Raw genomic sequence first — 12751 nt, 5'->3', positions numbered from 1 at the left:
TGTAAGCCAGTATTGTTCAACTGTAGAGCATTTTAAAGGATTGAGAGATCCTCCCACTGTGCATTTTAAAGGATATCTGCACGTGGGCTGTTCGTGCCCTTGATGTGCCACAATAATTGAAGTCCAGCTCGTGAGGATGGATGGAAAGGTTGTCTAGGAGCAGGTTGGGAAGCCCTGACCTGAAGAAGCATCTGTTATCTTGCTGTCAGCCAGAAATAATTATATTATAAGCAGGCAGGTACTAGAATTTCCAGTCTTTTCTCTTGGCCTCCCGAGCCAGAAGAAGTCTGTGTAGTTCTGGTATTACACTCTATTTTTCTCCTTCAGCGCCTTATTGAGCAAACAGGTATTGTTTCTCTCAAAAAAAGAGGGATCAATTCTTTACTAGCAACCAGCAGAGGACACTTACTTTTAAGGTTTCTGCCAGGTTTGCTTAATTGGACTCTTTGGATAAAAAAAGCCAGCATAGGGTTGTGATAGTAGTCTCAATGCTCTGATTTTCACACTTCAGCACTAATTTGCTTCTGGATAAACTCTGGTTAATCAAATTTCTGCAACGCAAGCAAATAAAGAGGGAAATTCATCCTGGCTAAAAGCAGCTCTGGTCTCATTTAGATCCATAGAATTTAATCTACTAATATTCTCCCAGTACCTAGTGCTTCATCTTTTGAAATGTAACTGTTTTGGAAGCATCCAGGTATGTAAACAGATAAAATATTTCATTAGCTAAAGTACTTTCAAAATTAATTTATCAGTGAAAAATTTTTAATTTTAATACACTCAATAACAGATTTATAAGCCTTGGTTTATAAATATCTGCTTTCCTTGCAATAACATTTCTTCTACTTAGTCCTAAGAATACTCTGCAGCTGCAAGATTTACACCTTGTCCATATCCACTCGGCCTTTGACTTAGAATGAAGCTGCTAGCAAGGACACAAAGTAGTGTCAAGCACAATGGCATCCTTGTACTGTGCAACTGGAATAAATGTAAATTTAAAATAGCAGTGTTTAAAACTTAGAGTTAGTAAATATCTCGAGAAAGATTTAGTGAATCAATGAGACTGCTATTATTTTTCACACTTTTCCTGTAAGAAAAGAGAATTGTAATATTTCTGGGTTCTTACATAACCTAGTCTAGCAAATATTTATCTCATCTTCTAAATAAAAAAAATCAAACCCCCTCATCCTTAAATAATCCAATGTAAACAGAAAAAGTACAAGGTAGAAGTTAACTTAGAGGACTTTCTCTTTGAGCTTTTGAACAATAAATCTCACCTGAACAAATATAATAATACCATCCTGGGTAAAACTTTCCTAAACTGACTGAGAAGACAGGTAGATAATTTTTTTTCCAAGAAGGAGTATTCACATTTATTTATCAGCTAGGGCTTTGGAGGAGGTTTTTTTTCAAGAGAATGATATATCTTATGGGTGTCATTTCTGAAAAAAAATCATGCACCTCTCATGCAGTCTAGACTAAATCAAAGGAAAGAGAGCATTTTGTGATTTCTACAAGTAAATTCGTAAAGACCAACAGGACTCAACAGATTTTTAGGACAAAATCATAAACTTGTTGTGGTGAGCACCATGATGTGTGGGGGAGGAGGGAGAGGTGCCAGCTGGATCCATCGCCTATCTTGGCATTTATGCTGTGTTCATCACCATGGTATCAAAACACCTTTACAAGTTCTGAGTGTAACCACAGTAAAGGATCTATAGTTTTTCCTTGAGTCCTAGGAGGGATGGCTTTGTTGTTGTTGCTATTGTTATGATTATTGAAAAAGCAGGTGAAAATAAGGGATTTTACATTTTTTTCTTAAGGAGCTGGGATTCCTCAGGGATTCAACTCCATAGCTGTATGTCAGTTGCCAAGAAAATTGTATCTGCACATGGTATAGAGACGACTCTTCTTTTGTCCCAGAAAATTCCAGCTCCAGAAAGGTCATGAAGGGAGTGAAAAGGAGCCCTCATCCTTTTACACAGAGCACAAAGATACTTAGGATGGATGGAGGCAGGGAGGTGGAAACAAGAGTTGTTGAATACACTGCTGATTTTTCCTGGTTTCCCCAGCAGAGCAGGCAGATTCCCTGAGTGTATGTGCCAGAGAGCTCTCCTTATCCCTGTGGCCAGCAGAACGTGCCTCCCTTGGGCTTCCATGGATTGATGCACAGAGATACCTGAGAGCTGGCTGAATACATTTTCAGGAATGTGCAGCAGATGTGCTGGAGCTTAAAGCTGTATTGTTTGTGGAAATATTATTTCCGTAAATATTTCTACATTTTCTCACATAATAAGCATCAGACTCTGGCCTTTGTATTTTTGTCTTTAACTTTTCCTGGATGGTTTTTTTCCTCAAGCCTTTAATGTTAGATTTTGGGTTTGCTTTCATTATAAAGAACACTAGCATTATAAAATTATCCCATTGAAAGAAATAGAATATTATGTACTATAAAGAACATCTCAACGAGAATAAACTTATAAAGTCTTGTTCCTTAGAGTGAAATCTTCACTCCATTGCATCCAGTTATCAATAATAAATTACTGCTAGTCAACAGACCTAATACTAAAAACATCCTGTGCAATGAGACAAAAAATTTGAAAACTGGACCCAGGCTGAGGCTTTACATGGAGGATCTATTTCTGATCTTGCTGTGCATGTGCAAGTGTTTTAGTGGTTTTTTTTTGTTAACTTGAGCTAAACATTATGACAGAAACAAGTGAGATAATTGGGTATGTTGAGATACGTGGTCTTTTTCACTTATGGTCATTTTATGTTTTGAAATATTTACATTGCTCATGTAGGAAAGTGATCCTATTGTTCAGCCATCTAAATTATGTCTTTGTTAATCATATTATCAAGGCTCATGTCAACTGTTCTAGTTTGCATAGAAATTATGAGCAATTTCCTTTTAAATTTTGTTATTTTTTCTTTTTAAAGAAGATCAATCCCTAAATTCACAGGGAGAATTTTACTCCTGAGTTACTTGCCTATATTGATTAAAGATTAAACAATCCATTCTGAAGTTGTACTCTCAGATATCAGTGTTCAACCTTACTGTATTCTGCAATAATCTCCAAAATATATGTATTAGGGAAAAGATATCCTAAATATTTTATTAACATTGGATTATATTTAGCAGGTTAGAGATAATCTGCTGATTTAAGTAAACACTACAACAAAAAGATACCACAAGAATCTGCTGTCAGCATCTTTTTGCAGCACTTCTTAAGACTCCCTGATGTGCATTTCACAATGTAGTTAAAATCCTTTTATTTGTCCTATTATTTATCCAGCTGTGGGATCACTGCACTTTCACAATAATAAAAAAACCTCTAGGCAAATATAGGTTATAAAACCTCAAAAAATTATTAAAAATGTTCTGCTACACATTAGTTACGCTATGCATTAATTTTTCAGTTTAATATTGGCTTTATGCAAAGAGCAAGGAAATTAGATTGATGCCTTTTCATTCAAGATAGTAAAAAAGAGTACCTAGACAGATGTTCTAGATAGATATTGCATTTATGTAGGTGTAACAGAGTTGCACTGTGCTCAGAAATATTAATGATGAATACTGTTAGCATTATCAAAATGCTGTCTAGAAAGAAAACATAAGGCATATGTTTCCACCTTGAAATTTTCCTGGGTTTTAGACCCATCTATCAGTATACCTGGTTGATAGGTTATTTCTTCTCACTGGCTTTCATGCTAAAGGACAGAGGAGCAAATCCCTTTGCAGCCAGCTTTAGCACTGCTCTTTACAGTTGGCTGTCAAGTGGAGTCAAGAAGGGACAGTTGCTACCATCTGCCTAAAAGCGTGGTCTGGAACCTGTGTGTGTATTTGTGCACGTCAACAGCTTTCCAACATATGGGCCTAAATTTAGTTTCTGAATTCATTATTGGGCTTTCAAATGTGTGACCCGGTTTTCAGATGTACTGACCACTCAGACATCTGGTGGTTTCATGTAAGCTGTGATTATTCAGCAACTCTTGAGCAAAATCACTCAGTGCAGTGCAGTTTCCATTTTAAATTAGTGAGAAGACAGTTGAATTTAGTAGATACTGAGTTGGTCTGTGGATGTTTAACCTTCTTGACATCTGACCCTCTTGGCCAGGCCTACAGTCACATAAGTGAATCTGACAGCCACCTGAAAACTGGTGACAGCATCACCTGACACTGATAACTGTGTGATAGAATTAAAAAGGTATCATAGAACTCTGACCATAATTACTTTGTGCTACTTATTTCTTTTGTCTCGTGACTTAGCGTTTTAAAATCCTGAACATCTTTTTAACAGTTAGCATCCTTTAAAAATGGAACTGCCAAGAGAAATTTTCTTATTCATAAATCTGAAAGTTCCTGCATCTATATATTAATACTATATGTAAGACTCAAAATACATCAAGCTCCTGATGGGCATGTTGTGACAGTGATACAGGGAGACATCATTAAAGCTTATTATCAGGGAAGCACTCTAAAAAGGTCTAATTTTCAGTAAGAATTTTTGCTTTTGGTTGCTTGACAGAACATTTTGGAAGATATGCAAAATATATGGTGGCTAAAATATTTTGTTATTTAAGTAATACAGCAACTTTACATTTCTGTGAAGATCAAGTTGTTCACTTTTGAGGTTTGCAGCTCTACTCTCTCTTTACTTCTATAGCCCTTGAGGGTTATTAGTGCTGAAACTGGCAGACTTTAACTGACTCATCAATTTGACTTCTTGTTCTGCCTTCTATCCATGGATGTTCCAGGCCTGAAGAATGCACACCATAGACTAAACTTGTCTATCTCTTTATCTCAGTTGCTGAGGAGTTTTAGAAGAGGTATTGGTTAGATCAGCTCCTCAGCTGGTCTAACATATGCCAGAGTCAAACAGCAGATGATCAGAAAATTTTCTCGCCTATGTGTCCTGCTCTATATCTAAGCACAGCTTCTCTATGCTCAGGCACAGTACACAACCTATTATACTCACTTTAACCTTGACAATTTTTAATGCTATTTTTGGACTGTTTAGAAACTCTTCCATTCTGCTGTGAAAAGTTGAACTCATGGGAACAAAGGCGGTTTGCTTTTCAGTTGGAAAGATACAAAAGCAGTTCCAATTTTTTTGATCCTGTGTAGCTTTTATCTTTTTATATCTCTTTTTTTTTTTTTTTTGGTTTTTTGTTAACAAGATAAAGATTTTGTTGGCACAAGTTTGCAATGATCTGCAGAGCTTTCTTTGTCAGCTGCAGTAATCCTCAGACACCCGGTCAATCACTCCAGATCTAAATTCCATGTTAGTCTAATTTCTAACAAGCAGAAACGTACCTTGTTCACTGGTACTTGCAATACTGCTACAATTCAAAAGTAACGTCAGTTTTGCCAAAGAGAGAAACTGGTTGTCAGCTTTCCTTGTTCAGGATCAGAGCAGTCACTGTGCAACAGGCAAACCCGAGGGCACAGCTCGTTTTTCAGCTGCACTGCTGGAAGCTGCTTTAGACCTGCTGGCACTTTCTTCCCACTGCTGTACACTGAAGATATTTGCACTATACATGGATTTGCTCCTGAATGTTTATTTGCAAGTACTCTGTTTACCTTCTACATTTATCTGAATTTTCTTAATCTCCTTTGAATTCAGCTGAAGCTACAAGAACTCTTGGGATTTCATGAAGTCCACTCCAAATGTGGTTGCAGTTACTGCCTGCCTCAAACCTAACCCACATAATTATTACAGCTGAGGTTTTAAAAGAAGACTGAAGAGGAAAAATATTAGGTTATAAAGGTAATTTCTACATTATAGAATTGCAATAAAATTATATTCCTCCTCAGTAAGCCATAAAACCAAGTCTCTCATGGTTTTCACTCATGCAGCACCTCTTGGCTCATTAAAATCTCATGATGGTGGTCCCTTTGCTACGTGCCAAGTGTATGTTTTGAGACCTGATGACAATAACAAAGAAGTGCTCAATGTGAGATGTTCCTGTTAAAATTGCTATGAATCCATGAAGTTATGAGAACAAGCTGCTTCTGTCCTAGTCTGTATGTGCATCTTTTTTAATGAAAAGGGAAAGATTAGTTAGAAGATGTGTGCTCACTATTTATAAAAGCAGAAGTGTATTTAGTGTCAACACAATGCAGGTTGGGATTTCACACATTGTTGTACTGATACACCAATGATTGCAGTTACTGGTTAAAAGAGCAAAGGCTTATGAATTGTTTGCTATGTAATTAAAACCAAATGCATTTTAACCACCCAGCAAGACTAATGCCTCTAGGGAAGGACACTGCTCATAGAGGAGTGACAGAACTTGGTAGAAGCGAACGGGGCTCTCTCTGATCTATGCAAATTCAAGTATGTAGAGCTGTTAAAAAAACCCCAAACTTCTGTGGTGATTCAGTGTGTTTACAGTATCTGTGAATCATAGGACTTTTTTTCAGTATCCATAAACATTATGTCACTTGTAGCCTCCTTGGTAAAGCACACTTTAACTCTTTCTTTAAAGAGTTCTTTAACTCATGTCTGCTAAGGCACTTCTTCCAGGTCTCAAGCTTCCCTAGTGCTGCCCAGCAGACATCTTCCACCACTGAACTGTTCTTTTAAAGACAGTGATTACAAACCTGCTGCCATTTGAGCTGGCACAGAAGAACCATCACTTCTTCTGTTCTCTAGCCACAAAACGTTTTGTATCTACATCCACCCTACAGCACTGTATATCTACATCCCACTACAGCATGAAGAGACTATTAAGGTTATAGACATTAACTACTTCATTCCAATTTCCACATGACCTTTCCTATCACAAAATACCTTTCACATCAACATTGCCTGAGATCAGGCCTGTCCAGCTGCTTTTTTTTTGACAGATATTCACAGCTCTGGAATGTCTGTAAATAATAATGATTGAGCTATAGGGCATTTTTTGGGAAATTATGATTAGCTAGAAAGCTCCATTGACTCAGTGCTCAGCAAAGACTATTCTCTCTGTCAGGTAATCAGTCCCAGGAAAATACTCAAAGCTTGCATCAACATTGTTATTATAAACAAAAACTAAATACAGAATTTTGAACATAATAATTGCAATTGCTCCACATGGTCTAGCTGTTCTATATTCTTCATATTTGCCCCCACTCCAACATTCAGGTTAACTCACTGACTTTCTCTCCTAATTTTACTCTTTTTCAAACTCTCTTATTTACATAAAAAAACCCCTGCAAGAATCAGTTCTATATACAATTCCACACAGAATTCCATAAACAGAGTCTGAATGTATATGCAGCTTCCCTGTGGCATGAGTATGCATTGCTACTGAATTTACCAGGAAGGGTGCCTATTTTCTAGGTTAAAGTTGAACCACAAGCCTTGCCATTGATTCACATCATCTTAGTGGAAACAAGTCAAAGAAATTAGAGGGAAAATATAACAAGAATTTTGTATATGGCTGGTGCCTAAAGTAAGAATTCCACTTAATTAAATGGATATACACTTGAGTAAAGAGAATTCTGTAGATTCAGGTTGAAACAGTCATCCTCTCAGTTATTTTACAGGCAAAGAACATTTCTTATGGGAAAAATCTGTAGAAAAGTAGGCAATTATTACTTACCTTAAAGCAATATCAAAAAGAGAAGTCTTGAAATTCTTGAAGTCTTGAAAGTAGAAGATGATGGTGTGAAACCAGGAAATCTTTGATGTTTCTCAACTTGTTAAGCATACCTGAAATAAATAAGACACTTCTTGACTGACTTAATTGTGAAAACTTTTATAAAATCACAAAATGACCCAAAATGTGCCTCAGTACTATGTGTAATACTAATTTCTCTCAACTAGTTTTATTTCCATTATTGTAACTAATGATCATGCAGGTGTTCTTAGAAATATATGCTATGAAGCCATTAAAGCACACTGCCACAGGTCTAGTAAAAATGGTTTGTGCCCCAACTCCGGTTCACTGAAGTAACTTATAATTAATCAAGGATAGCATGATTTATGGGTTCTGGGTTCCATGAGTCTGATCCAAAATCTCTTGGTGCTATAGAAAGTGGGTTTTTTTCAAGAAGGTTTGATCACCCACCTGTTTTTTCCCAAGCACATGTCACTTAGGGTTGAGTTCTGATCTCATGGACCTGAATCCCACAGATGTCAGGTTCTAACCTAAATCCTTCAGGCTTCTTTTTTTGTAGGGGAATTCTTAAGGAAAACCCTAGGAACTCAGCAAAACAAGAAAATTGTTCCATATTTAGTCAGGATTAATAACCCATAAAATAAATCGCTCTTGGATATTATTATTTCTGCACATGTATAGCACTAATCATGCAAAATATTTAAGCAGATTTTTAGCCGTCAAATCAACAGGGAAACTTGTATAATCTTAATTGCTTGACAGACTGGACCTTAAATGTCTCTAGGTGCAATAATAAGTATGGAAAAGATTCATTTTGTGCAGTATTTTCAGCACAAACTGCATCACAAAGTGTTAAATAATAAATAATAGCAGAGAGAAGTATACACAAGGGAGGAATGATATGATTTCAGAGGAGACTTGAAAGGGGATGTTGATGAGGTGGAGGTTTTAAGAATTAAATATTAAAACCCAGAAAGGCTGTTTTTTGGCTAGGACTGATTGTTTTTCTCTGCTGAGAAAAAAAGGGGCTTTCTAACCTATCTCCTGGACAAAGATGCCAGGCTTCCTGTCAAACTGTTCAGTGGAATCATCACTGTACTTAGAGTCTATTTTTAAGAGAAGGCAAAGGATTGCAATTAGCTAACTACAGGCCTCTCAGATTCCAAACGTCTGCTTTGTCCTCTGCCTCACCTTTCCATTTATTTACTGCATAACAACTCCACACGGACTTGGCCCAAGTTCCTGAAGAGCGCCAGGGATGCAGAGGGAGAGGGAGGGCAGCCTGGCATGGCAGAGCCCCAGCACACCAGCCCTCCCCGAGCCAAGGGCAGCCCTTGAGGCCACGGCAAGGCACCCACAGGCGTGCGCTGAGGAAAAGGCAAGCGGCTTTCAGCACCAGCCCACACTGTTAAATCACGCCACAGTGGGCTTATTTCCTACATTTGGTGGCAGCATAGTATTCAGGATAATATTATTGCTACTTGAACAGGTTACCGCTGAACCAAACGACAGAGATGAGAGAGTTAAGTAACAGCAATGGAGAGGAGAGCGAATCACTAAAAAGTCTTTCCCAGAGTCAGTTCTCTGTTTGGGGGAAGTTATTTCAATTCTGTACCTCACAAACAACCCGCTGCCTCACTGTGCCCTCTGGAGCCAACTGACTGACACTATAAGGAGATTTTTAAATTAATGATGTGCAGGAGCAGCTCATGTTTAGCAGACAAAGCCCCGCTCGGCAGCATGCACTGCGAGCACCGCTGTACCTGTGCTCGGCACGCCGGGGCCAGGGCAGCGCCCGCTCCCGCCCGGCCTTAGCGGAGGTGCGGCCCCATGGGCGCCGCTCCGCCCGCGGCACCTGCTTTTGCCTCGCAGGTGAGTGCATCTCCGGAGAGCGCTCAGGGAGGAGTTCCCGGGAGAAAGAGCGCTCTACTTATCGGCAGAGGAGCTCTCCTGCCGCGGAGCTGCCCCAGGCTCGCCCAGCGCAGCCCAGCCCGGGCCGGCTGCCCCCTACCCCGCTCGGCGCGGGGCGGGCTGAGGGAGGCAGGGGACGAGGAGGCGCTCCCGCGCTTTTGGAGCCGCACCTGTGGGGAGCGCCCGCCGGGACGGGGAGTCTCTTATGTAAGGGATGGCGGGGAGCGAGTGAGGGGGGCGAGGTGGGGGTCGGCTCTGCGGCGGGGCTGATGCGAGGACGAAGAGCCCCACAGAGGGGCTGGAAGGGAGGAAGAGAGAGAGAGGGAGGGAGAAAGGGAGAAGACGCCGGCCCCTCAGCGGGGCTGCCGGGAGGGACAGGCGGGCGGGCAGCCCCGTCTCTGGCACGCAGCTTCCCGCGGCCGCCTCAGAGGACGGGCTGGGCTCTCCCCGCTGGCACCGCGCTCGCCCGCCCGCCACGGCGCATCTCCCCTCCCCGGCGGCTGGATGCCGCGGCGGGGCCGTCCAGCCTCCCTCGCCCTGCTCTGGCAGCCCGGCCCCGGGCGGGGCTCGGCGGGCGCCGCGGGTGTCTGAGGGAGTTGTGCGAGAGACCGCGCCGGGCTCCGCGGGGGAGCGGAAGGTGGGTGCCCCCGGCGCCCCGCGCTGGCACCAGGCTGCGCGGGCAGGCTCCTCGCTCGCCCCCTCTCCTCCTCCCTCCCCTGCAGCGCCCTCGCCTCAGCCCTCCCGCTTGGCGGCCCCTCCACGCCCCTCTGCCAGCCCGGCTCGGTGCCCCGCACGCCGCCGCCACCTCCACCCCTCGGTCCTCCTCTTCCTCCTCCTCCTCCTCCTCCTTCTCCTCCTCCTCCTCCTCCCGCGCTCCCTCTCACGCGCACTCCGCTCCACAAGTGCCGCGCGCTCGCTGCTCCGGAGCGGAGTGGGGCTGGGCTGCGGACCCTGCGCGGGGGCTGCGGACCCTGCCCGGCCCGTTCGGGGCTGTCCGTGGTGCTGCAGGCGAGCGCGGGCTGAGCGGACGCCCGGCTCCTGACGGAGCCCCTTTATGTTCAGCTCCTGGCGCAGCGCAGCATCCAGCAGCTCGAGCGGCGGCGGCAGCAGCATCGCTGAGCCGGGGCTGGGAGGCAGAATGGAAGGCTTTATTCGGCTGCTCTTCGGCTACTTGGTGGCGGACCTTCTCACGCTGGTGTGTCGGGCTCAGGAGAAAGCTGGCCAGCAGCTGGGGAGCTTTGTGGTACTCTCGGGAGGAAACCACTCCAGCCTCGGGGAGCAGATAGACCCCTCCGAGCCACCTCCCACCCCAGACTTCTGCAGGGGCTACTTTGACGTGATGGGGCAGTGGGACCCCCCCTTTAACTGCAGCTCGGGGGAGTTCATCTTCTGCTGTGGCACTTGTGGCTTCAGGTTTTGCTGCAAGTTCAAGAAGACAAGGCTGGATCAAAGCACATGCACAAACTATGAGACGCCGTTGTGGATGAACACTGGGAAGCCTCCTTCCCGCATAGACGACCCTCTGCATGACCCTACTCGGGATAAAACCAACCTTATTGTCTACATCATCTGTGGGGTTGTAGCAGTCATGGTGCTGGTGGGGATCTTCACCAAACTAGGGCTGGAGAAGGCACACAGACCCCAGCGGGAGCACATGTCCAGGTAAGGCTGAGTGCCAGGCAGCAGGGTCCCCTTCCCCCCTACCTTCTGCCCAGCCCCTAGAGAGGAGAGAGGAGCCCATGTGTCCCTGCCAAACACACAACTCCTGCCGGGCAGGCTGCATTCCCCTGCAAGGCGACCGAGAGAGACCAACTTTGCTGAGCAGAGCTCCTGTGGTGCCCCCAGCCTGGGTTACCACAGAACATGCATATTGAGGAAGATGAGGGATAATTGTGGAGTCTGCACAGACAGTAGTCCATTTTTATCTGCAATGCCCGACCCTCTCCCTAACAAGATCCAGCAAGTGTTCCCAGATATACTGTGCATAAATAGAAAAACAAATTCTGAAACCAGCAACACTGAATTATATAAAGCCTGATGTCTTCCCTCTTCCAATAGTTTCAAAGATTGGAAAATGTTTTTACTTCTCAACAGAAGGATGTAAACAAATGCCATCTCACCCTCCCTCTCCAGCTGCAAAATGGTTTTGGCAGGACCTTCCCTACTCCTCCAGCCCTTGCAAGTGTGTGAGCTATTTGTAAAATTTCTAAGCTGTGAAAATGAGTCAGGGTGGAAGAGAAGAGAAAGACACAAAAAGGAAAAGCTATTGTAGAATTTCTTAACATTTTTTCAGTTACTGTTGAGAGGTAAAAAATGGAATATGAAAGTCTTGCCTCATCCATGTATGTGTTTGTTTTAACTGTCTCCACGGTGTAATGGCTGAGTTATATCAAAGAGAACCTCCCCCACCTAGAGTTAGGAATGCTGTGTACCATCTACTCCAGATCCTGGCTGCCTAGTGGTGGATAGGCAGGTGGGCAACTCGGGACAGAGCCCAGTGTCTTTAACAACATATTCCAAAACCAGATTGTCACAGCAGTTCAAAATCAAGGCACAACACATTTGTCAAGTTTGCAGCCTGTCTGATTCTTTATGCTAATCCCAGGCACATGAAAGTAAAGCAGATGGGGGAAAGGCATTAAAAAAGGCAAACAGTTCCATTAAAGAGTCTAAATAGATCCCAGCATATTGGGCAACTTCAGTGATGAAATACAATGAAAGGATACCTTCTACTGGACGTGCAGTGTGGCAGAAAACTTCCTCTTGCCCCGACTGCTGATGGTGTAGCCCACAATCTTTAAGGCTTAATGAAGAGTCATCCCTTGAAAGACAGTCCAAGAGATCAACTCAACACCTGGAGCCTCATTTTTACTGAAGTTTCTGCATGACTTTTTGATTAACTGCTTATTTTGAAATGAACAGAGAAAGTCACAGAAATACTCCTGAAATGCATCACCAGTCCATGAGCTATTATTTGCTATTTATAAACTGGCTGATATGGATATGCTTTACTACTGAGGGAAAAAGCACATTGCAGAAATTTTAGTCAACAGCATGTGTCAGTGATGCTTCTGCAAAGATGGTTTTTGTTGAGGAAGGTATGATAATCCTTTAGACATTTTCTATATAAATCGAGAAAAACAATACATGGGTCCCATTTTTTTTTTTTTTTTAAATTTTAATCCACAGAGCTTGTTTGCAAAAAGCTCTCCCTTGCTTCAGTCTCCCTCTA

The 12751-nt window shown here is 42.9% G+C and overlaps 2 protein-coding genes across 17 annotated transcripts in view; one reads left to right on the top strand and one right to left on the bottom strand.

Moving 5' to 3' along the window:
• Positions 1-12751, bottom strand: part of CPPED1 (calcineurin like phosphoesterase domain containing 1) — a 439059-nt gene that overhangs the window by 46670 nt on the left and 379638 nt on the right. For 14 of the 16 annotated variants that reach the window (XM_059862184.1, XM_059862194.1, XM_059862182.1 and 11 more), the window contains one exon: positions 7591-7700. The gene's annotated coding sequence lies outside the window, so the exon portion shown is untranslated. Of the gene's footprint in view, positions 1-7590; positions 7701-12245; positions 12341-12751 lie in introns of all 16 variants that reach the window. The other 2 variants (XM_059862187.1, XM_059862183.1) reach the window with 1 other exon arrangement.
• The window catches only part of SHISA9 (shisa family member 9), a 175136-nt gene continuing 172809 nt past the window's right edge, over positions 10425-12751 (top strand). The window contains exon 1 of the mRNA XM_059862177.1: positions 10425-11181. Coding sequence (XP_059718160.1) covers positions 10574-11181 — 608 coding nt within the window. The 5' untranslated portion in view covers positions 10425-10573. The remainder of the gene's footprint in view (positions 11182-12751) is intronic.

The sequence above is a fragment of the Haemorhous mexicanus genome, chromosome 17, assembly GCF_027477595.1.
Source record: "Haemorhous mexicanus isolate bHaeMex1 chromosome 17, bHaeMex1.pri, whole genome shotgun sequence".
Classification (NCBI taxonomy): domain Eukaryota; kingdom Metazoa; phylum Chordata; class Aves; order Passeriformes; family Fringillidae; genus Haemorhous; species Haemorhous mexicanus.
This window is presented reverse-complemented; position numbering and strand designations above follow the sequence as displayed.